Source organism: Chlamydomonas reinhardtii, chromosome 6 (genome assembly GCF_000002595.2).
Source record: "Chlamydomonas reinhardtii strain CC-503 cw92 mt+ chromosome 6, whole genome shotgun sequence".
Taxonomy (NCBI): Eukaryota; Viridiplantae; Chlorophyta; class Chlorophyceae; order Chlamydomonadales; family Chlamydomonadaceae; genus Chlamydomonas; species Chlamydomonas reinhardtii.
In genome coordinates this window covers 5449967-5473048 of record NC_057009.1, presented here as the reverse complement: position 1 = coordinate 5473048, position 23082 = coordinate 5449967, and the positions used below count along the sequence as shown (strand labels likewise).

Genomic DNA, 23082 nt, shown 5'->3' with positions numbered 1-23082 from the left:
GTGGGCATCTTAATGTGTCAGCTGCCGGTCGTCTTACTACAAATGGCGCCGATCCGTGGACCACACGCCCACACGCCGCTGTGCAGCCCGTGCTGCTCTTCACCGAGTCACCACCAACCGCCATTGAGACAAGCAGGAGCAGAGGGGATGAAAGACGAGTTCCCGCCACCGTCAACCGCCATGTCTTACAGCGCTCCAGGCTCCAGCACTGCATTCGGTCACCTCCGTCGGCCTCCGCCACGACCCGGCGCGCTCGGCTGCTCGTCTGCCCCATGCTCGTGCCCCAGCGCTGCACACGCCCGCGGCCAACACGCCAGCCGCACCTCGTGTCGCCACATCCCCCAGAGCCCAGAGCCCCGCCCCCGCCCCACGGTATTCCAGCTCAATGCATCAGCGCGCCAGCCCTGCAGCTGCCAGCCCCTGCCCCAGGCCACACCGCGTGCGCCCACGCCACCGCTTTGCTCGCGGAGCTGTCCACTGCCGGTGTCACCCTTACCCCGCCGTAGTCATCAAGCGGGACTTTCCCCCATCCGCCATCCATGTACGGTAGTAGAAAAGCCTACACGCCCAAACCCAGCCAGCGGAGATGTGCGAATATTGTGCAAAAAAGCAATCCCCAGCTGGCGCCGTACATTGCACCCACCACAGTAAGTCAGTAACGCACTTGCTGCCCAAGCACTAGCACTACCTATAAACCTTGCGAATGTCAACGGCTCCCTAAACGCCGTTGTATTACGGCGCGTCACCGCCACCGTATCCGCCGCCGCCGTAGCCACCGCCGTCACGCCCGCCGCCGTATCCGCCACGCCCGCCACGCCCACCGCTGTTGTAGCCGCCGCGTCCACCACCACCGCGGCCGCCACCGCCCTGGTAGTTGCTGCGGTTGTTGTTGTAACCGCCGCCGCCGCCACCGCGGTTGTTGTTATAACCGCCGCGGTTGTTGTTGTAGCCGCCGCGTCCACCACTGCTGTAGCCGCCGCCACGGCCGCCGCCGCCGCCGCTCCGGTCCTGCCACCCGCCGCGGCCTTGCCCCTGCCCCGTCTGCTGCGGGCTGGAGGCTGGCAGGTCGTCGACATAGGTTGGGCCTGGGTCGGGGAGGGGGTGAGGTGCGGTGCGAGGGGGGTCACACTCATGATTAATCAAAAAGGGGGGTTACATTCATGACTAGGGGGCGGGTTGAGGAGTGACACAGCCGCCGCATTCAGAGACACGAGGACACCAGGTGCGCGGGGGTTGTTTGCAACAGTCCCATGAGAAAGGCGGGGCTACGGCGGCGTGCAAGCTGCAACGCGCAACTTCACACACGTGGGCCCGCGGCAGACATGCACACGCACACGCACGCACCTGAGCCCGCCATGTAGCCGCCGCGCCCGCCGCGTCCGCCGCCGCGCCCGCCGCTGTAACCGCCGCCGCCGCCGCCGCCTCCTCCAAACGGATCAATGTCTAGATCCAGATCGAAGGGGTCGCCGCCGCCGAAGCCGCCCAGGTCGCCGCCGCCCAGGTCGTCATCTCCAAAGTAACCCCAGTCGTCGTCACCAAAACCGGCGGCGCCGCCACCCAGCAGGTCATCATCGGCGGCGGCGGCGCCGCCACCGAGGCGGCTGCCGGCAGCGCCACCGAAGCTGCCGGCGGCGCCGCCACGGCCGCCGCGCTGCTGCTGCTGACGCTTGCCACCGGCGGCGGGCGCATCCCAGTCGCCAAGGTCGTCGTCGCCGAAACCGAACCCGGCGGCGCCGCCCGCGCCACCGCCCAGGTCAAAGTCAAACTCGTTGTCGAAGGAGAGCGGGTCGCCGCCGCCGTAGCCGCCGCCGGTGTAACCCCCGAGGTCGTCGTCGACGCCGCGCTGCTGCCGCCCGCCCTTCTGCTGCTTCTGCTGCTGCTGCCGCCCGCCGCGCCCGGCCGCCGCCGGCGCCGCGCCGCCGGCGCTGAACCAGTCATCCATATCCAGGCCGCCGCCGGCGGGGCCGTCAATGCGGCCCAGGAGCGGGTCCTCCGCGCCAGCGCCAGCGGCGCCGCCGCGGCGGCTGTCGAAATCCGGATCCAGGTCGTCGAACGTCATGCCGCCGCGCAGTACGGCGTCATCCTCATCGCCGTACACCTCCTCCCGCGTCTGTGGCGGCGGGTACGCCGCCGCTGCGCGCGCGTTCGCGGCGGCCGCCGTCTTGTTCACCGGCGCCGGCGTGGCTGGCGTAGCCACCGATGCCTTCGGGGGCGGCGGGATGGGCGGCTGAACCGCCGGCTCTCTGCCTGACTCGTCCCACTCCTCAAAGTCAAGGTCGGGCAGGGGTGCCGCCGGCTGACGCTGCGCCTGCTGCCGGGGCGCGGGAGCCCCGTCGCGGACCGAGGGCCTGCACAGCAGTGAGTGAGTGGTGCACAGGTTTGGGGCATTCATGGGAATGGGAAATGCACCGCACACCAGCAGGAGAGGGAGCGGGCGCACAGCGCAGCCTGGCTGTTGGCGTATCACGGCGCCTGTGACTGCGTGGCGTGTTCATCGCTGCAGTCACGGGCTCACCTCACGCCCGCGGTCCGCGGCACCTCGCCGTACGGGTTGGCCGGCGCGCGGTCGCCGCCGCCGTCACGGCCCCAGCCGCTGTCGCGCTGCTGCCGCGGCTCCCAGCTGCTGCCGCGATCGCCGCGCTGGCTGCGGTCGCCGCCGCGGTCATTCCGGTCATACCGGTCGTTCCGGTCAAACCGATCGCCGCCCCGGTCAAAGCCACGGTCCCCGCGGTCATTCCGCTCTCCCCGGTCAAAGCGGTCGTTGCGCTCTCCCCGGTCAAAGCCGCGGTCGCCGCCGCGGTCAAAGCGGTCGTTGCCGGGCGCGCGCTCGTCGCGGCGCGGGCGGCGCGGCGGTGGCACGGGCGCGTATGCGATCTCCTGGCCGCGGCCGTCCGCGCCGCGCAGCGACTCCACGTCCTCCTCCGGCTCCTCCTCCGCCTGGCCGTCGGCGGCGCCGCGGCCGGCGGTCCAGTTGCTGGGGTTGTCGCGGCCGCCCGTGTAGTAGCTGCGGGGGTGCACATGTGTGAGGTGGACAGGTTTGTAAGGCTGTGCAGGTTTGTGAGGTGTGTGGGTGAGGGAGCGAGGGCAGGCAAGGTGGTGGTGGTGCTGGTGGAGGTGGTGGTGGTGGGGGTTGCCAGGTGGGTGCGGACGCAAATTCAAGGCGGCTACGTGGGTGGCGGGCCGGTGTCGTGGGACCGCCGCGCACGGGCATGCACCAACTCAAGAGCCTCGCTCCTCCCCGCACCACCACCCCGCCTCCGCATGGTGCTGCGTTTCAGTCAGTTTGTACTTGGCGCCAACGTCCCCTCCCCTTCCCTCCCCAGCGCACTCGAGGTTTGGTACTCGTAACCTCTTCCATTCCCTACACCAACACCTTAGGCTGACCGGAACGACGTGCCACGCCATCCAACGGCCAAGCCTCCTTTTGGAGTCCCGTACTTCCGTTAGGCTGGTGCACGTGTTACCTCTCTCCTCGCCTCCCCTGCCCACTCACCCACTCACCCACCCACCCACCCACCCACCCACCCACCCACCCACCCACCCACCCACCCACCCACCCACCCACCCACCCACACACGCACACACCCACACGCGCCCGGCTCACTCGTTGCGGTATCGGGCCCGGCCGCTGTCGTCCAGCTCCATAGCGCCCTCCTGGTCCTCAGCCCGCTCACTCTGGAGGGTGCGGTGCAGGGGAGGGAGGGGGGGGGGGTGCAAGGATGGTTGGAAGAGCATGGCGGGGGGGGGGGGGGGCAACAGGCGGGGGGGGGGGGAGAGGTGGGTCGCGGGTGTGACCCCTTGTGTCGCTACCCCAGCGGGACCGACACAAACACCAAGCACCTCACCACATACTTACGCCTTCTCTCAAGTACGGCCAACCCAATCCCTTTTCCTTCGCTCCGCCTCCCGACCCCAGGAAGTCAGGGCACGCCCTGTGCCCCGTTCCCCTCCCACCCTGCCACCTCCATCTCAACCTCTTGCCCCTCCCCCCTCCCTCCTCTCCCCCTCCCTCCCCTCCCCTCCCCCTCCCCTCCCTTTCTCCCTCCTCCCCCCCTCCCTCCCTGCCTCTCCTCACCTCTCCCAGCACGCCTCCCCCCGCCGCGCCGAACTGCTCCAGCCGCATGGCGGCCAGCACCTCGGGATCCAGCGCCTCCTCCTCAGGCAGCTTCTCCCTGGGGGGGCCCAGGAGGCGGTTACACTCATGATCAACTAAGAAGTGAAGGCGCAGCCAGGGGGGTGTGGGCGATATCGGGTGCGGGCGAACGCAAGGGGGAGAAGCGGGGAAGTGAAAGGTTTTTGAGTGAAGCAGGACAGCCAGGGGGCAGCAGGTGCGCGGGAAGGAGGGCCGCCGTGAAAGCAGGCGGGCGGGCAGCAGGGCTGGCCAGCCGGGTCCATTTGCCTCCCTGCATGACGTGCTGCAGCCCGCGAGCCCGCCCCCTCACCCGCCCCCCGCCCGCCCCTCCTCACTCACCACTCCTTGATCTGGTTGACCATCTCCTCCGACAGCGGCTGGATGAGCTTCACCGCGCCCTGGGGGGTGGCGGTGGGTGAGTGTGTGCGCATGGGTGTGTGTGAGCACGATACTAGAGGCGGTGGGAGCGGGAAGGAAGCCGGGGCAACCAGCGGCCCCTGCGTGGCGCGTCGTACGACACACAGCGGCCTGTCGCTTCCCCTGTCCTGTACTTTGGGCTTGAAGCTGAAATCCCTCGCTCCCTGCCTGCCTCCCCCACAATAATCACTCCAAAGGTCCCCCCCCGCTCTCCTCCTTGCTGCATTGGGCTCGGTTAGTTTGGGCTGGTATTGACCCCCCCCCCCGACACACGCACACCGCCCCCCCTGCCCCCGGCCCCTGCCCCACCACGTCCTCCAGCACGTAGTCCTGCTCGCCCCGCCACAGCGTGAAGCCGCGGCACTCCTCCACCACGCCCATCAGGGTCTCGTCCAGGACCGCGTTCAGGTACACCCAGCCCTCCTTGTACACCACCTGAGGGGGTGGGGTGGGGTGGCGGGGTGGGGTGGGGTGGGCAGGGACGGCAGTAAGTTCGAAGTTAAGGGCGCAGACCGTGGGCGCAGGCCGGGGCGGGTGAGAGCGGCGAGCGTCCGTGCGCCGAAAGCGGCTTCCGCATGGCACACACACCTGCGCTCCGCCCCCCCTGCTGTGCCGCTGCCCTTTTCCCCTCCTCCCCCCTCGGCGTCCCCTCCCTTCCACCCACCTTCTTGGAGATGACGTTGCCTGTCTTCTTGGCCAGGGTCTTGGTCTTGCGCTCAGGCACCCAGATCTCAACAAGGGACAGCGAGGGAGCCATCTTGCCTGTGGGGGTTGCAAGGATGTTTGAAAAAGCGGTGCAGGGGGTGGCGTGTCGGGGGAAGGTGGGGCGTGCCGGGTAAGGCGGCGAGGAGGGAAGGGTTAGTGTGCCCCCAATTCCCTAAGGGCTGGGCCCCATGATTATGTAGCAGGGAAAGGAGGCCCTTGCTCTCTCACACAGGGCCCGCCAACGCACCCGCAACCCTGCAATGCGGGCTCCACCGCTTCATCCGTCACGACCGAGACATATATAATGACGCCGCCGACCCTCAGTTGAATCGGGTATGCAGATGACTGCGGTACCCCATCCCTTCGTCACGAACGGCTACGCCCCGCCCTCGTTCGCTTCATCTGCTGCTCACTCCCTACGTCTTCACTTGCGGCTTGCTGACTACCAAACTGCAACCAGAAGCAGGAATTCCCGCCCTGGGGTCACCACTCACTCCAGGGGCGGCTGTGACTACCCCGGCATCCCCCCGCCCCTCTTCCCCTCTCCCACCCCCTTCCCCCTCCCCCGGGCCCCTTTCCCTTTCCCTTCCCCGCCCCCTTTCCCCTCCCCCGGGCCCCTTTCCCTTCCCCGCCCCCTTTCCCCTCCCCGGCCACTTTCCCCCTCCCGTGTGTCCGCCCATCCCCCTCTGTGTCCGCCGCCCCCCCCCGTGTGTCCGCCTCCCCCCCCCCCTGTGCTCACCCGTCTCCGGGTCCATGAGCTGCGGCACCCGGTCCACCAGCTTGGTGCGCAGCTGCTCCGCCCAGCGCTTCTCGCCGCCCGCACTCACCTACAGACCCGAGGGGGGGAGGGGGGCAGCGGTTACAGGGTCAGCAGGGACGCGGCGGTGAAGTAGGAGCAGGAGTAGTAGGAGTCCAAGCCCGAGTATGAGTAGGAGGACAGGATGACGGTTTACTCTCACCGTTCCCGGTAAGTTCGCCACTCCCAGGCGCCAACAGCACTACTCACCCCCAGCGCCCACCACTGCCGCTTGCCCATGCCCAGAGCCGCCCGGTTGATGCCCAGCACCGTCCTGCAGCAGGGGGTAGGAGAGGAGCAGAGGAGGGGGTTACATTCATGATTAGTTAAGAAGTGAAGGCGTAGCCAGGTACAGTAGCATAGTAGGGGGGTTAGGAGAGGAGGGGGGCGGGGGTTAGAGAGGAGATCACAACGCAGCATGTGGGCGGCGGCCACTCGTACACAGCGCACGCGTGCACCTGCACGCCGCCGCCCCGCCCCTGTGCCCCTGTGCCCCTGTCCGTGCCCCGCCACGCCTCCCCGGCCCCTTCCCCCCGGCCCCAGCCAACCACCACCACCCGCGTGCAGCGGCCAGACATTCGCAGTGTGCACCCCGGTGCGCCTTCCGGGTTTGGCTCCCGCATCCCCAACCCACAGCCACCAGGCGCCATCCCATCCCCACCCCCCAAAACACACACACCACCAACCACCCTGTCAGTCTTACACCCCTCCCCACACATACATGAATGGACCCCTCCCCCCCCCCACACGCACGCACCCGTTGGGCGCCTTCCGCACCGCCAGCTCTGACAACGTCTTCTCCGCCACCGCCTCCGTCACCGCCGCAGCCGCCGCGCCCGCGCGCCGCCCGCCCGCCCGCCGCCGGGCCGCCCGCACCGCCGCGCCGGCGGCGGCGGCCTCCTCCGCCGCGCCCTCCGCCGCTGCGCCCGCCTCCGCTGCCTCCTCCGCAACTGCGACGGTGGTGCGGCGCCCGCGCCGTGCCCCGCCGGCTGCCGCCGCCGCCGCCGCCCCACCCGACAGGTCCAGCCCCAGGTTCAGCCCCGAGTCAGGAAGCAGGCGCCGGGCGCGGGCCGACGTGACGTCGGGCAGTCCCTCCACGCTCTCCGGCTCTGCCGCCTCCGCCTCTGCCGCGGTCTTGGTCTTGCGTCCCGCGCTGGCGCGCTTCTTCGGCTTGGGCTGCTCGGCCTCCGCCTCCGCCCCGCCGGCTGCGGCCTCGGCGTCCTCGGGGGTCGCCGTGACCGTCTTGCGGCGACCAGCCCGCTTGGGCTTGGCGGGGGCCTCGGCCTCGGCCCCGGCGCCGGCCTCGCCCGCGCCCGAGTCTCCGCCGAGGCTGGTAATTAGTTCAGGGCCCGATTCCGTCACGGTCTTCTTGCGGCTGGCCCGCTTGGGCTTGGCTGCGGCCTCAGCCTCAACCTCGACCGCAATTTCCGCAGCAATTTCACCGTCAACAGCCTTTCGCCTGGTGGCACGAGCGGGCTTTGCCGTAGCACCCGCGTCCACTGCATTAACGTCCTCAATTATTGCGGTCGCACGAGTCCGTCGCGTACGCGTGGGAATGGACGCGTCAGCCGCCGCGGTATTCTCCTCCATGGGCGCCTCCTCAGTGGCCTTGCGAGCTCGCCGAGCATGGGCAGCAACGCATCTTGCTGATGCCGGCCGGGTTAGCCCGGGCTGCACTGCAGCCGGGTAACCCAGAAATTTGCGAGCTACGAATGCGCTCATAGCACGTTCTGCCCGTGTCTAAGGGCTTCTACGTGCCAGCATGTATACGTCCAAAGCCCGGGAATCGCAATTAAACGAAACGGAACGAAAGGTTCGACGGCACGCGTGCCCGTGGCTTACACGGTTGGTGCAATACTTACTGCCCGCCACCCCCGCCGACCCGCCCGGTTCTGTCTTCGGCTCCTGGAGTGCACCATCTCGCCCATGAACTACCCTGCGAGCATGCACTGGTGTCCACCTGCATCCAATCAAGCTACCAGCATTGTGCGCCCGCAACATGAACATCCGTCACGCCGCGCAATCGGCACGCAACACCTCTCGAACAACATGTAAGTCGAAGCCTTCCAGGGAACCTGTCCGAAAGCGACTTGACTCATCCTCCGCGCACTGATCTCCTTGCTGTAAGCACCACATGCCTCCCTCCACACACAGTGCGCCTCCTGCCTCAGCCCCTCGCGCGGCAAGCCCTGCACCGCGCCCCGGCGCCCCGCCATGCAGCGTCGCGCTGTGGCCCCATCCCCGCGAGCAGCCGCTGCACACACAGTCGCCTAGCCGTGACCGCACACCACCACCACCACCCCGGAACCCTCGCTCGCACATCCGCACTTTAACACAGCGGACGCCACCTCTGCTTCAGGCTCTCGCGATCCTCGCACCTCGCGTGTCCCACCACCTGCACTTCCCCCCCTCAGAGCCCGCTCACAACCCCCCAAAGCCGCCCACACTCCCCCAGCACCCCCAAAGCCCCCGCCCACACGCCGCCCCCACGCGCGGCTACACGGCTGCAGTGATGCCTCTCGCCACCGCCAGTCGCTGTGTGTGCTCCAGCAGCGCCGCCCGCATGACGCCGCTGATGGTGCGGCAGCCCTCACGAGCCAGCTCCATGACAGCCTGCAGGCGGGCGGGTGCAGCGCACAGGCGGGGGGGGGGGGTAGCCATCCATGGGATGGTGTGTATCAAATATGAAGTGAAGTGCCGACGGCCAGAGGTACAGCGGGCACACGCGACGCATTCCATACCGTGGTGGGGGGGATGGCTGTCAGAGGGCAGCCGCCCTTGCGCCCACGCTCTCTGCATCGTCTGCGTGCCCCTGCCTCGCCACCAGCCCCCGCACTGCTGCTTGTGGCACCATCATGAGCCCACCCCTCGCTTACCCTCCCTGTCTGCGCCCCAGCCTTCCTGTCCCGGCCTTCCTGCCCCTCCCCCCGTCCTGTCCTGGCCCCCTTCTCTTCCTCCTCCCCGCCCCCCACCCACCTGGAATGTGTCCACGGGCAGCCGGTTGTCCATCTGCACCAGGTATAGCGAGTCCAGCCGCGGAGCCAGAGCCACGCACAGGTCGGGGCCGCCGCCAGAGTCCTGTGCGCGAGGGAAGGAAGCCCGCAAGACTATGTATGTGCATGTGTGTATGAGAATGAGAGCGCGAGAGCACAAATGAGGGGCAACTGCAAAGAACATGTGCGCACGAGAGGGGTAGCGGGGGGCGGTGCAAAGATGGGCAACAGTTGCACAGTGGACAGGCCCTCCTTTTCAAGGACGGCTAATACCCCGTCAGAGAAGGTGCGCGTACAGGGGAACAGGGTAAGCCCACAGGGTCGCCGACAATGCCCACACCGCCAGTCTCTTCCCGCAGCCCCCACCTCCTCCGCAAGGGTGGGCTGGTCACGAGCCTCTGGGCCTCAATTTCTTCCGCAATGGTTTTGGACTACCGGGAACTGTCAAACAAACACCTTCTCCCCTTTCCCTCCCGCACCTCTGTGTAGTTCAGGTCCAGCAGCGCTGTGCCGTCCAGGTACCCCGCCGCACAGCCCGCCACCAGGTCCCGCAGCGGCACACCCGCCGCCGCCAGCGCCAGCACAGCCGCGTTGATGGCGGCGCAGCGAGTGCCGCCGTCCGCCTGGAGCACCTGATAAATGGCGCCCATGCAAGACGGAGTGTTGGATCTCTTTCATGTCGCAGATGCGAAGTGCAGAGGGGAATGCTGGGCGCCGCGGCGTGTGCAATGTTGATGGCTGGCACATGAGGCATGCATGCGTGTATGTGTGTGTGCACGCAGACGAGTTCGGGGGTCGCCCTGGCACCGCTGACTTCCGCCTGGTTTCCACGTCAGCGCACATTCGAAAACCCGGCTACCTTCATATTGGCCCTGCTACGACGCGCCTGCTCGCTGGCCTTGCCTCGAGCCATTTGCACGTGCTGCGAGTTCTGGCCGCTGCTGTTCGGGCATGCTCGCTAGGTGGCTGACTGGACTCCGACAGCACGCACGCACGCACGCACGCATGCACGCACGCACGCACGCACGCATGCGCGCATATGCCTGCCTCGCCTCTGACTCCCCATCTCGTCGCACGGCTCGGGCATGTGCCCTCCCCTGCCTGCCTGCCTGTCCTGCATCGCCCACCTGCACGTACACGTCTATCTGGCTGCGCGGCAGCAGCTCCGTGATGACCGCCTGCTCCAGCGTGTTGCGGATCACCATGCTCAGCTCAGTAGAGCGCCGGTCGCCCTTGCCGCGACGCCGCCGTTCGCCTGCCCGGCACGCGAACGTGGGGAGGCGGGGGCGCAGTGCGTCCAGGCGTGGCGGGTTGAGGAGCGGCGGGGTGGGAGCATGGGAGCGGGGGGAGCAGGAGCTGGACTGCTGAGCTGCAGGACCTAGCTCTCATGCCCAGCGCTCCGTGCCCTGGCGGCGGAGCCGCTTTGGGTCCTCACACTTCATTCCGGCTCTGGCATGCGCCATGTGCACGGCCAAATAACCCCTCCTCACCCGCCCCGGGCCTCCTGACAAGCTTCGGGGCTTGTTTTGTGCCCTATGGCATTGACCAAGACCATCCTCCAGCCCTCTCTCTCCAGCCCTCCCTGCAGCCCTCTCCCCAGCCCTGTCGCGCCCTCACCCGTGCTGAAGGCCGCCATGGAGTACTCGCACACCACCAGCGCGCCCTCCTCCCGCAGCTCGGAGCGCCGGGTCACCGCGTGCGGCCCAAACACGGCTGCCAGCACCTGGAGCGGCCCCGGGGTCGTGAGGGCGTGTGGTCAGGTGGGGTTGGAGCCGACACGGGGCGGCTGGTTTACCGGGCTACCCCAAAGGGCCTAGGCACATACTGGAAGCATTGTGTGGGAACAGTGTGTGGAAACAGACACACAGTCATGGCCGGGCGAGCGCTTGTATGAAGCCCGGGTGCCACGTACTTGAGGGCATAGCTGTATGCGACATGAGCCTCGAGCGACTGGGCCGTGGGTGAATCCATGAATGTGGTGGCTGCAGCTAGCCTGCCACCCAAGCCTTCCCCCTGCCCCCGCTCCCGCACCTCCCCTGCCTGGGCTACCGCCCCCCTTGAACTCTACCCCCTCCCCCCCCCCCCACACACACACCTTGGTGTTGCCCATCTCGAATATGGCCGAGCCATCCGCGTTTGACAGCACGTCTAGCTGGCAGTTTATTCGCCGCAGCTCACGCGGCCGCCGGCCGTCCAGCCGCAGCCCCTCTGGCGAGACAAACTCCATGCTGCTTATGTGTTCGCCTCAGTCACCACTTCGTTGAGTGTAAAGCGTGTTGAATTTCGGAAGGCTGACGCTGGATATGTCAGGGGGCGAGCAGGGCTGCCGCCGATGTGGCCACGGCGTCAAGGCCCGGCAGAATTGAATAACACTAATGAATCGCGTTTTTGTATTTATATTGTTAGCAATTATATGGAGCTGGAAACCCCAAAGAAATGAAGGAGTGTAGAGGATTTTGCCTTGAAAGTCTGCTCGACAGTAACAAAAGCTTCCAGTCTGCAATAGAATAAAGTGAGTAGGGGTAATGTTAGCGCGTAATGCATGCACGGGCGAAACACAGCTCCGGCTTTGGGCTGGCGGGGGGACTCATCCCGCAAAACTTTGTCGAGGCGGGACTGGCTGGAGGGGGCATTAACAATTGTTCGAATACTGTATTACTTTTCCCTTGCCTTTCAGAGCTTCTACCAACGAAGAGTTGAAGTCCGTTGCCTCAAATTCTCTCTTCGGGGGAGGATGTTACCCCCAAGCTCCTCCCACGACCCTCAAAATGACGAGAACATACTAGCGAAGCCTCTGGTCAACGGGGAAGGCCCGCCAGCGGAGGACTCAGATGGCACAACAACGCTTTCAAGTCAGCCCGGCGCTCCCGAGAAGCCCAGCGTCGTCGACGTGTCCAGCGTTATTACGCAGGTCACGTCCGTCACAGCGCACAGGCCGGTGGCGCCCTTCCGCGTAGCCCAGCAACCACAGCCCAAAAGCTGGCGAAGGCGGTTCCGGTCGCTCCTCTGCTGCTTCGCACCGCAGAGCCAGGGGTACTTCCGGCATGCACAAGACGGAGAGTATAGCGGCGGTCGCTTTGTTCCGCCACAGCCCCCCAAGGTGCACCGGGAGCAGCTCATAGGGCCGAAACGGTCCGACGACCACAGCAAGAAGACCCTGGTGCTGGACCTCGACGAGACGCTGGTGCACTCCTCCTTCAAGCCTATCCCCAACCCGGGTGGGTCTCGTCGGGCAGGAACGAGAGAGCACTCGCTCCATCTCCTCCATGTCGCCGGCTGGTTGGGCTTCCGAATTGCATCCTTAAGAATGCTATGGTCGCCAGCAATCCATGGACATAGATCCTTGTTGTGTCGGGCGCGCGGCTGCTGTTCAGTGCACGCTTTAGTGAGCATCTCGGTCACGCATGCGCTGACATTTCCTGGCGGTCCGCGCTGCCTCAGACTATATCCTGCCGGTGGAGGTGGACGGCAAGCTAGTGGACGTGTACGTACTAAAGCGGCCGTGGTGCGACCACTTCATGGAGAGCGTCGGCGCGCGCTTCGAGGTGGTGGTGTTCACGGCCAGCCTCGCTAAGTACGCGGACCCGCTTTTAGACCTCCTCGACAAGCAGCAGCTCGTGCGGTGGCGGCTATTCCGGGAATCGTGTTTCCCCTACGAGGGCAACTACGTCAAGGACCTGAGCTGCCTGGGGCGAGACCTGTCGCAAACAATCATCGGTGAGCGCCGTTAGCGGCGAGCACACATGGCGCGTGCTGCCTCTGTGCAGAGGGGCAGCGGCAGGCGGGGCGCTATGCGGCGGCAGGGGGCCACCGGCTGTGCTATGGTGTGGTTTCCGTGGGGGTGGGACACACCGCTTGATGCACCGCCAACGGAGTAGGCTCTCTTTGTTCGGCCACGCCAGGATCATCGGTCCCTTGTTATCTCAGGCCGGCCTTTACAGTTTCATAGCCGCGCTGCGTCCACCTACCCTTACCTTTCTGAATCTGACCCGCCCGGTACGCGCTGCCACTCCGCAGTGGACAACTCGCCGCACTCGTACGTGTTCCAGCCCGCCAACGCGGTGCCCATCAGCACATTCATCGACAACATGGACGACCAGGTGGGGCGGACGGGAAGCGGGGCAAGGCAAAGGGGTTTGGCATTGTTGCAATGGGGTAAGGCCCGTGGAAGATAGAATGGTTGCACAAGGGACAGCGGAGTGCGGAATGGCGTCAGCGTCAGCATTGGCTGCTCTAGCAACAGAACGGGCTGCGAGTATCGGAGTTGGACAGCCAGGCAAGCGGGCACTGGTTTTGGATGCCCATGAGACCCACAGCGCGCCATGACGGTCCTGTCCGCTGACGCGGCGATTGGGGCTGCTGAACCGACCACCTCTTGGTCATCGTTTTTGCGGGTGCGCAGGAGCTGCTGGAGCTGCTGCCGGTGCTCAACGAGCTGGAGCACGCGCCCGACGTGCGGACCGTGCTCGGGGCAAACCTCGGGCTGCGGGAGCTCGGGGGCTAAAATGGTGGATGCGGCAGCAGCAGCGGCGGCTGCTGCCGCTGGACTGCTGCTGGTGCCGGCGCCTCCGGCCTGGTGGCGCATCAGCTGCCAATTAGCAGGGAGCTGTCTTCTGCTTGCTTCGGGGGCGTCAGGCCAGGCCATCCCCGCATGCGCGCAGGCAGCGGAATGCTGCAGACCGTTGGGCACCTGGCCGACATGTCCTGGTCAGGGGTCACTGCTGATGCATGGGGATGGCCGCGAGTGGGTGGCTCTAATAGCAGCAACGGCATATGCCAGCTCGGTGGGGCTGGGTTGTGGGCCTAGTGGGCCGTAGCCAGCGTGGACGCAACGTGGCTGCTAGCCGCGATTGCGACTGGCCGCCGCCTAGGCACTATGCGTATAGCAGTTGCAGCACCGCGCAGAGCCCGCACTACCACAGCAATGGCACCCAGCGGCTCCAGTGGCTACGGGAATTTCCAGCGCTCGGCGACAGCAACATACTCCCGGCATCAGCCCGTGCAGCAGTTGCTGCATCTTCGTACGGGCTCCGCCAGCTGGCGCATTCTTTCTTTCTTTGTATGACAGGACGGTGGGTGTGTTGAACTACTTACTTTGACGTGCGTTTGACTACCTGACTGACCTAAGTCTGACCGGAGGAGGAGGCAGCATGCTGATTGGCAGGTGTTATGTGCGTGGGGTTGCGCGCTCGCAACTACCCAGCTTCCACGCATGCAACATGCAAGCCGGGTGCTCGCGCTTTGGTGGCATTTCCTTAGTAACCCCGCCTGCACTTTACAATTGCATACAGCCACTGAGTGTATCATGTTTTGTGTGCATGGCCACGCGGCCAGGCGGCAGCGAAGAGCGCAATACCGTGTTTGAAACGAATGAAGCAGGAGCAAGCGTATGGTGTGAGATACGAGTCAATGTGGTTACAGGAAATGCGGCATGCCGTAGGGCAGATGGCGAAGTAGTCGCTACTAGCCCCTGAACCCGTGCACGAGTTGTCTTAGGCATTGTGTACTGCACACGACGAGCCGCACAAAGGTGGTTGCAGCCTGACAAGCGTCGGACAGACTTGCGGACCGTGCCGGAATGTGCCGTTTTGAGCATTTGCCAGACGCTACGCACAGTCGCTGCAGTTTACCGCAAGGCCAAAGCGCAGCGAGGCAGGCAGATCGTGCGGGGGGTTGTGTGAGACTGGGCCATGCAATGAGCGTGTGCCAGCTCTACGAATGTATGATACAGAACTAGCATGACCGCAGTGAAGACTTGCGGGGGCCAGATAGCTGGGACGGCGGGTGCTGCATCGCGGGCCGGGAGGCAAGGCCATGCTAATGCGCGACTTCGCGTGACGCGTTGTCGGGACGGCTGGCGATCAAGGATGCTGACCGGCACTACTTGAGCAACGCGGTGCATGTACGACGAAGGCATTTGTTCGACGCGCAGCGTAATAAGGGAACACATGTTGAGGATGTCGATGTCGGTTGTTTGCATCACGGCGTGTGTGCATGGTTGGATTTTGGGATGTACGGGGTTGGGCGTGACCTGACAAGACACATACTACTGCGGGCATGATCAGGATAAGGCGCTTCCTCGTACGGCGGGTAGTCACGGCCTGCGTCACACCGATGGAAGTGCCTGTACTGAAGAAGAGACGGCACAGTGCCACAGCTGCAGCAGGGGCGACTTGCCTCGGTGCTAGACTCGAAGTCTGAACTGCAAGGACAGATGACTGCAAAGGCGCAATATGCATAGAGTGTGACGGTTCATAGAGAGGTTGGTGTGTGACCTAGACCCGCCTGGACAACAGCCCATGCGGGTTGGGCACGCAAGCAAGATTCAAGGCGGGGCCTCGTGCTTTCTTCTTGTGGTGGCAGTGGTGGCGGGCAAGACTGCGCGTGCCTGTTGGGTTTTTGGGTTAACACCGAAGCTTACTGAGACGATGTGCTACTGTGCATGCCAGGGAATCGGGGATTCCACGAGGTGCATGATGGGGTCTGGAAGCCTGCCCACTGGGCCGACCGACTGGGCGCCAATGTAAAGCCCGGTCAACGTCAGGTCTGAAGCACCTGGAGTCACACCGTGGCACCGTTTATCCCCTGGTCTAGGCGTAGACGGTAGACCACACACGTGGATGCACCGCGCCGGGCCGCCGGCGTGGACCTCACTTACAGCTGTGCCGCTGTGGGGCTACCTCTCACCCGGGCTCGACACACACAACCGCCGCAGCCAATCTTCTGAAAGGACTGGCGAGATCACCCTCCAACGAAGGCACTCGCCAATCGCATCCTGCAAGAATCAGGCACCCTGCCTGGATGGCCGCGATCGCAGGACACACCCTCCTTATGCGGCTACAAACCCGCTCGCCAAGTACACTCGAATACCGGCGTACTCAGCCGGCGTACAGGGTGATGTACACATGGACAATCCTGCGTCACTGTTGCCTCACAACACTCGGATCCCCACCACCAGTTCTTAGGCAAACTCAAGTCCTGCATGCCACCCACATAGACACAAGGCGATGCCAGCAGTCCCTTCCGCCGCTGCCCTGGCCGCGTGCATCGCCACACGGCGATTGCTAGCCCACGGCTTTAGCTCAGTACTTACAAGTACTGTGCGCATGCCCAACCCGCCCAAGCTCCTGCCCATGACCACGTCCTTCGGCTATACTCCGCCCACTCCCCACCGCCTGCCCCCCCCCATACAGCCCCCCCCCCAACTGCGTCCCTGTCCTGCACCCGCCCCTCCCCGCTCAGCGGCGCATCCGCTTGCTGCCCGGCATGAGGCGCTCCGCCTCCGCCATGTCTGCGCCCGCCGCCTCGTCCGTCTCCACGCCAATCTCCTCGAACAGGTCCGCCTGCTTGCCGTCCATGTTCTCGCTGATGGCGCCCCTGGGGAGGGGGGCGGGGGGCGGGGGGGCGAGGCCGGGGGTTCAAGATGGTTGGCTTGGGAGGCGTGGATGAGTCGGGCTGGGTTTATGAGGTCGTGTAAGCTAGGTAACTCGGCCGCCTCGCACACGCAGACGCAGGTGTTTTGTTGATGTGGTAAGGCGCCTAGATACCACACCCCAGGCCATGTTCAGCGCCATGCAGCCTCCCACCGTGCACACACCGATTGGATAGCCGCCTCATGCATACCGCGCCTATGCATCCAACACCTTTCATGTTCCACACGAGGCTCCGCGGCACCCTCACCACTCACCATATGTTCTTGAACATGCTCCGCCGCTTGCGCCACGCCTCTAGCGTCCTGGCCAGCGCTTTCTCCGCGGCCGCGCGCTCCTGCACCAGGACCAGAGCCGTTGCCGTTCACGCGGTGAACATAAACAGTACAAATACGGTAGAAGCAAGTAGCTCACGCGCCTGTAACGCATCACTCGGTATCCCGTGATAGCTATACCGGCTACATTTATAGACGATGCCAGCCCCCGCTCCCTGCATTGTGCATACCTTTCTTTCCGCCCATGCCCGCCCGCCCGCCCGCACACACAACGCCTCCGCTGCGCACCGCCTCGAATACACAACTTTTGCGTGTTTCCTTCCCTTGTGCTCTCTGACACGTCGCCTCTGCCTCTGCCCCTGTTTCCTCCTTACCTCGGCGGTGATGAGCACCGCGTTGGACTTGAGCATCGCCAGCTTCTTCTCGTCAGCCGCCAGCTGCGGGCGGGGCCGATGTGGGTCGAGTGGGTTGGGTCAGTCTGTGCCCACTGCGTGCACGGGGTTGAAACTGAAACAACAGCGGTTTGAAATTGGCCTGCATTCCTCGTCACTAATCCGACACAGACCACCAAGTCACCCACAACAAATGCATTCCCAATGCATTTAAGGGAACAACCCTCGGAGCTGGGCGGCGCTGGGCCCGTCTGCCTCACTTTCCGTTTGAGCTCCTCCGTCTGCCGCGATATCTCAGCCTCCGACAGCACACTTCGCAGCTGTGATAGCTCTGCGCTCAATTTGGTGTATCGGGAACAAGCAACGCCGAAGATAATGATGCAACCCAGATGCAACGAGAGCAGCTGCTATCGTACCACGCCAGGACGCTGAAGAGTGGCCCACGTCAACGCACCTGTCTCCAGCTGCTTGCACTCCACCGCCTCCTTCTGGCATTGCTCTTGCAGTTCCCGCGTCTTCTGCTTGCTCGCCTCGTAGTCCTATGAATGCGACCAGGTAAAGAGCGTCATTGAAAGTGGCCAGCGTAGCATAGCACACGCCATCATACCCACGTCCTTTCGACCTTTCCCGCACCCTTCATCTACCCTGCCTTCCATCCGCGGCCGCCAAGCTTCTGTCTCACCTCCTTCGACAGTACCGGTCGCCCCGTTTGCGGCGGCAAGTAGATTTTGGTCTTGCCAAACTCCTGCGATTCAGCCCAGCAGTCAGTCACCACAGCTGCCAGCAAGTGGTGCTACCACAATTTCAGCACCTTGGCCAGAATAGAGCCTTTAGCAACAAGCGCGTCGACCGCTTTCGTGACTTGGGCCTTTTTAAAGTTCATGGTCGCCGCGAGGTCCACCAGCTGTTGCAGGCCATATGGTCGATTGTTGTCCTTAACAATACGCTCGATCTGGGCTTCAGCTGACTGCGATGCCATGTCCTAAGCCCAGTTGAGCTCGGAGTGGCTGGTTTTCAGGCGTCTTATCGGACCTGTGTTTTGAAACGACTTCGTTTATGATTACCTATCAATAATTGCAGTAAATTAATATGGCAGATGCTCGCTCTCGTTCAGGTGTTACAGATTGAAAGTGAAACACCGCGACAGATGTGTAGCTTTGTTGTTGTATTAAACATTTTACTGCATGTGTATGAAAACAGCTTGTTACGCAATGCAGGGCTCGCTCGTATGTGCAGGATTGACGGTGATAGCATGCGGCGCGTGCCATCACCCCTCCACCGCCACGCGCGGTTGGCCCACCGAAGTCGGGAAGGTTACCTGTCGCAGGGGCGTGGGGCATCCAGCGCATCAGAGTTGGAGACTCATTCAGCCGTCGCGGCAGGGGAGGGTCGCGGGCATCCAGCGTATGGTACCCCAAGTGGTACCCCGGCCACTGATGCTGGCTGCTTAAGGACGGGCTGGACGGCCTGTCCGGCTATCCCGCTCTATGGGCCAACCCAACCCAGGCAGGCAGTCGGGCCCGCCAAAACGTTTTGCTGATAGTGAGTTGAGCCGGCGGTGGGCGAGAGGGGTGGGGGCAAGGAGGCCGGCAACGCACAACGAAGCCACTCAGATCCCGGCACTGCACAACCCCCATTAAGTCCTGATCCTTCCTCCTGGATTGCTTTGACCGCATGGGGTGGGAGCGGGCTACTTGTCGTGGGTGTCGTGACTTCTTCACTGATACACGTGGCGCTGCGTTGGTGAATGACTGGGCGTGTGTCGTGGTGGGTTCCCCCTGGTGGCCGGGGTGCGGCTAGATAGGTGGTCCCCTGGCGCCCCTATCGTGCCTTGCTGATGCACAAGCCCTGCTGGCAGTTGGCACCATACTACCGGCCGGTGTGGCGGGCCCGCCTGTACTTGCCTCCTGGATAGCGGGTGGTCCAAACCGCCAAGTCGCTGGGTGTTCACTATGGAGATTTGAAGACAGTCACCCCGCGTGTGGCAGTGTGGCTTCTGAGGCGGTGGTGGGTGTTCTTGGTGCGATGGTGAGGGGGCCTACTACGATGCTTGGTATGGCGACAGCGGCTTCGGCCTACACCATAAGCAAGGTGCTTTACCACTTGGAGTTTGCTGGTCTTTCTGCAGATTTTTGGGTCAGCCCGTGCGTTCGTGGCTCTGGCTGCTGTGGTTGATAGGCGCCGGTCGCCGGTCTAATATGCCCCTACGGTAGTCCCCGCCTGTGTGTGATGGCGTCGGGCTCCTGCCCCTGCTGCACACGTGCAGGCACGCCACGCAAGCCTGCCTTTCCGCTGCGTGTTGGGGGCGTGTGGTTTGTTGACTTATACGTGCCGCCGTGGACGAAGGTGGCGGATGCGTGGCTGCGGGCCTGGCACCGGGCGGCAACGCCGCTGCGCCGGTCCCGGGGCTTGTGTCGCCGCAGGCGGCGGCTTTGCGTTTTGCTGCGTCGGTGGCTACTCTCCTTGCTGGATGCACGGAAGCCGCGCGTACTGTCCGGCTGGCACGGGGTCTTGCCGCCCTTGCGCCGCGCCAGAACGTCGCGCTGCACAACGGCGCGGCTTAGACCGTGGCGCAAGTGGTGCGGGGCCGGGGCTGGGCGCAGGACGTGGGCCCGCAGCTTTGTTGACGGAGTACAATGTGGGGACAGGGAGGGATATGCAGCTGGTCCCCCAGCCATCTGCGCTGCGGGCTAAACACCTGCAGTATGTATATCTTGCTGGGGAACCGGAGGCGGGGACTGACGGCTGTGGCTGCCTGCGCCTTTGGTGGTGCTCTGGCCCTTGAGCATGAGCATTTACATGGGTTCGAGTCCACCCTTGTGGGCCTTACAATGGGGACAACAAACCTTAAGGGAAAAGTGGGATGCGGCCATGCCACGTCTGAGGCGGCAAGTAAGCGGGGGTGGGCCCGGACCCTGATATGGGTGGTGGCGAGTGCGACTACGGGACCTCGCTCCCGTCCGCGGCGGACGTCGTGGCCTTGCTGGCTGACCACGATGAGGCTCCCAGCCCCGGCACCACCTTTGAGGCGGTCCTGCAGCAGGCCCTGTGGGATGCGAGTGATCAGTTCGCGTTGTGCTGTCGTGGCACTGGGCGCGCTCTAATCCTGAGGTCCCTCCGTGGGGACGTCCGCGCCTGGGAGCGGGAATGGGTGGCAGACGGTGCGTGGCCCTCCCGTGTGCCCGCGGGGCCTGGTGCCGCAGCTGCTAGAGGTTGCGGAGCGCGCGGACGCGGAGTTGGTGCGGGCGCTCTGGGCGGGGCCTTTCTAGTGTGCTGTCCTGTTTTGGTGGCGTGTTCGTGTGTGTGCGCCTGCGTTTGTTCGTGCACCGGCAGTTGTTCCGGTGCGGTAGCTGGTCTGCTTTGTTGTGGAAGTTGGTTCGCTGCTGCCTGTGTGCCCCGGTTTGCGTGGGGCCCCTGCCCCTATTTGCTGCAGGTGGGGGCGTGTGTGACTACGCGTGGTCGTGCGCCTGCGGTGGTTCCCGTGTAGTCGCTTTGGACTGCTTTGTTGCTGGGTCAGATCACGCGGCCGCTTGGTTCAGCGTGCGTGCGTGGCGCCGGGTAGCTGCTGCCTGTGTTCCCTGGCCTGCTTGGGACCGGGGACCGGTTTGCAGTGTTTTGGTGCGGGGGCCCGGCGCGCTGGTGTGCGTGTGTGCCTGTGGTGGTTTCCCGTTCTCGCGGTGGTTTGGGCTTGGTGCTGGGTGTCCGTGCTTCTCCTTCTTTTTTTTTCTTTTCTTGCTCTGTCCTGTGAGTATGGTGGGTACTTCGCCTTTTTTAGGTCTGCCCTTGCTTTGCCCCGGAGGGGTGCCCTTGGGTTTCGGTGGCTTGAGCGGTTGTCCCTGGTGTTCTGCTTGCTCGCGTTGCAGATTGTGTGCCGGTGTGGTGCTGCGCCTTCCCCTTCCTTCTCTCACTAAAAGTGCTTACCGTACCTCAGAACTCTAAAAAACATCTACCTCATCGTTCAAACATAGCCAGGGTTAGTTTGCACAGACACCGCCGCCCGCCATACGGTATGTCCAGCCGTGCCCCGCTGTCAAGCACAAGCACAGTTGGCAACGAATTAAACAGCCGTATTCTGCTTACCGCCCACCGTGCCAGCAAATATTGTTAACCTGGCACCGGAGGCGCTTTGGCGGGTGGCGAGCTGGCGACCAATGCTTGTTGGGCGGTGCCGAGGGCTCCTCGTGAGCGTGCGTTTGGAGTTGCCTTGCCTCCTTGTCGTGCAAGTGGTATGAGCATGAACGACGGGGACCGCTGCCACCATTTCTTGCGTTGTGGCATGGGCTCTGCGGGAGAACATGGCTGTGACCATGGGTGGCCTTTATTGGGTTTCTTACGCGTGCTGATCTATGGCTCGTCCAGCCGCCTGCACGGCTGGCGCCGCCGGTGTGGGATATTGTGGGCGGAAGGCCTAACGGCGCGTAAGTCCCTACCCTAAGGGTAGCCCCAGCCCTGTCTCGAACAGGGATCGACACGATGAGAGGCACGGCCGATGGCGCCGAGTTAAGCCATCACCACGCCCAGTGTTCCGGCCAGTTGTAATAGATCTACCCTAAAAACCCTAAAACTGTTACGATCCCTGTTCGAGACAGGGCCGGGGCTACCCTTAGGGTAGTGACTTACGCGCCGTTAGGCCTTCATCCCACAGGTACGGTATATATGATGAAGGCGGTCCCGTCGCTGGATGGTGGCCGCTCCATACGGGTGGGGGGCAGCCTTGGGCGCGCGCAGCGCTTGTGTGTGTGTGTGTGTGTGTGTGTGTGTGTGTGTGTGTGTGTGTGTGTGTGTGTGTGCGCGCGCGTGTGTGTGTGTGTGTGTGTGTGTGTGTGTGTTAAACAAAGAATCAAACGGAACAAAATTCCGCCATACACGCGCGCGCAGTTACCAACAAATACCGTGTGTGTGTGTGTGTGTGTGTGTGTGTGTGTGTGTGTGTGTGTGTGTGTGTGTGTGTGTGTGTGTGTGTGTGTGTGTGTGTGTGTGTGTGGGCGTCTTGCATTTGCATTCACACTAGCTTTCATTTCTCTGTGTGTGTGTGTGTGTGTGTGTGTTAAAATACGAAACGAAAGCCCGCCCAGACGACGCCCGCCGATACGTACCTACCAATTTACCGAGCGTCGCGTGGTTGCCGTCAACCAGGTAGTCATACTTACCCGCGATAAGCCTGTAACCCCACGGGCGACCATTCGGCCTGACCCCGCGATGCACCTGTATGCGTCCTGTGTGTGTGTGTGTATGTGTATGTGTGTGTGTGTGTGTGTGTGTGCGTGCGTGTGCGTGTGCGTGTGCGTGTGCGTGTGTGTGTGTGTGTGTGTGTGTGTGTGTGTGTGCGTGTGTGTGTGTGTGTGTGTGTAGATACCAGCCCAAACTAAACCGAGCAAAAGAGGGGGGCTGAGGCCCCCGGTCAACTCTGAGACCAGGACACAATGTTCGCCACCTGCCCCATCATGCCCGCCCAGTCCCACCCCGCCTCCGTAAATTCAGTTATTTCAGAACCCCCCAACTCAATCCCGATCCCCCATACACAATCATAGTTGTGGTGCGTTGTGGTGCGTTGTCTTAGTTGAACGTAGTTACTAATGTGGTGCTTTTGTTTGGCTGGGCGTTCCGCAGACCAACGGTCTGAAGTGCATGTTGCTGCGTCAGTGCCACTTGCTGTTGGGCCATGGCGCTCAGCATTGTGAGGCTGTGGCGGGCTGAGGCTTGGCTTCAACGCATGCCGTTGTGCCCCAGACACGCTTCGTGTGAAGGCTAGCGTAATGCAGTGCAGTGAAGGTCGGTAGCCAAGCAGAGGGAGGGCGGTTTCTCTCTCTGGGCCGGAGATGGCCCCTCATGGCGTGGGCGCGCCGGCGGCCGGTTTGTAAAGTCCATTCATTGCAAGCGGGCAGCACCATCATGTTGCAGTTGGTGTTGGCACCCGTGGACCTAATGTTAATTTTGGGTGA

The 23082-nt window shown here is 63.8% G+C and overlaps 5 protein-coding genes across 5 annotated transcripts; 2 read left to right on the top strand and 3 right to left on the bottom strand.

Moving 5' to 3' along the window:
* Positions 1 to 173: 173 nt before the first annotated feature.
* On the bottom strand, positions 174 to 7823 carry CHLRE_06g284550v5 (uncharacterized protein). Its single transcript, XM_043063315.1, has 11 exons — positions 6808 to 7823; positions 6261 to 6324; positions 5994 to 6081; positions 5214 to 5311; positions 4859 to 4984; positions 4472 to 4530; positions 4076 to 4172; positions 3605 to 3675; positions 2516 to 3004; positions 1345 to 2348; positions 174 to 1085 (listed from the first exon to the last, which is right to left on the bottom strand). Exons 1-11 carry the CDS (start codon positions 7638 to 7640, stop codon positions 733 to 735), a joined length of 3282 nt encoding a protein of 1093 aa, XP_042924021.1. The 5' UTR covers positions 7641 to 7823; the 3' UTR covers positions 174 to 732.
* A 53-nt stretch (positions 7824 to 7876) lies between these two features.
* CHLRE_06g284500v5 (uncharacterized protein) lies at positions 7877 to 11571 on the bottom strand. Its single transcript, XM_001695295.2, has 6 exons — positions 11139 to 11571; positions 10661 to 10766; positions 10171 to 10298; positions 9523 to 9675; positions 9027 to 9128; positions 7877 to 8663 (listed from the first exon to the last, which is right to left on the bottom strand). The coding sequence occupies exons 1-6, from the start codon at positions 11268 to 11270 to the stop codon at positions 8547 to 8549; spliced, it is 738 nt and encodes a 245-aa protein (XP_001695347.1). The 5' UTR covers positions 11271 to 11571; the 3' UTR covers positions 7877 to 8546.
* A 127-nt stretch (positions 11572 to 11698) lies between these two features.
* Positions 11699 to 15582, top strand: CHLRE_06g284450v5 (uncharacterized protein). The gene is made up of 4 exons (XM_043063314.1): positions 11699 to 12261; positions 12485 to 12760; positions 13061 to 13143; positions 13446 to 15582. Exons 1-4 carry the CDS (start codon positions 11778 to 11780, stop codon positions 13545 to 13547), a joined length of 945 nt encoding a protein of 314 aa, XP_042924020.1. The 5' UTR covers positions 11699 to 11777; the 3' UTR covers positions 13548 to 15582.
* A 49-nt stretch (positions 15583 to 15631) lies between these two features.
* Positions 15632 to 18313, bottom strand: CHLRE_06g284400v5 (uncharacterized protein). Its single transcript, XM_001695294.2, has 7 exons — positions 17952 to 18313; positions 17823 to 17885; positions 17595 to 17679; positions 17401 to 17471; positions 17123 to 17185; positions 16731 to 16810; positions 15632 to 16420 (listed from the first exon to the last, which is right to left on the bottom strand). Exons 1-7 carry the CDS (start codon positions 18117 to 18119, stop codon positions 16282 to 16284), a joined length of 669 nt encoding a protein of 222 aa, XP_001695346.1. The 5' UTR covers positions 18120 to 18313; the 3' UTR covers positions 15632 to 16281.
* Positions 18314 to 19973: 1660 nt separating this feature from the next.
* Positions 19974 to 21691, top strand: CHLRE_06g284376v5 (uncharacterized protein). Its single transcript, XM_043063313.1, has 2 exons — positions 19974 to 20195; positions 20344 to 21691. The coding sequence occupies exons 1-2, from the start codon at positions 20061 to 20063 to the stop codon at positions 20407 to 20409; spliced, it is 201 nt and encodes a 66-aa protein (XP_042924019.1). The 5' UTR covers positions 19974 to 20060; the 3' UTR covers positions 20410 to 21691.
* Positions 21692 to 23082: the final 1391 nt, after the last annotated feature.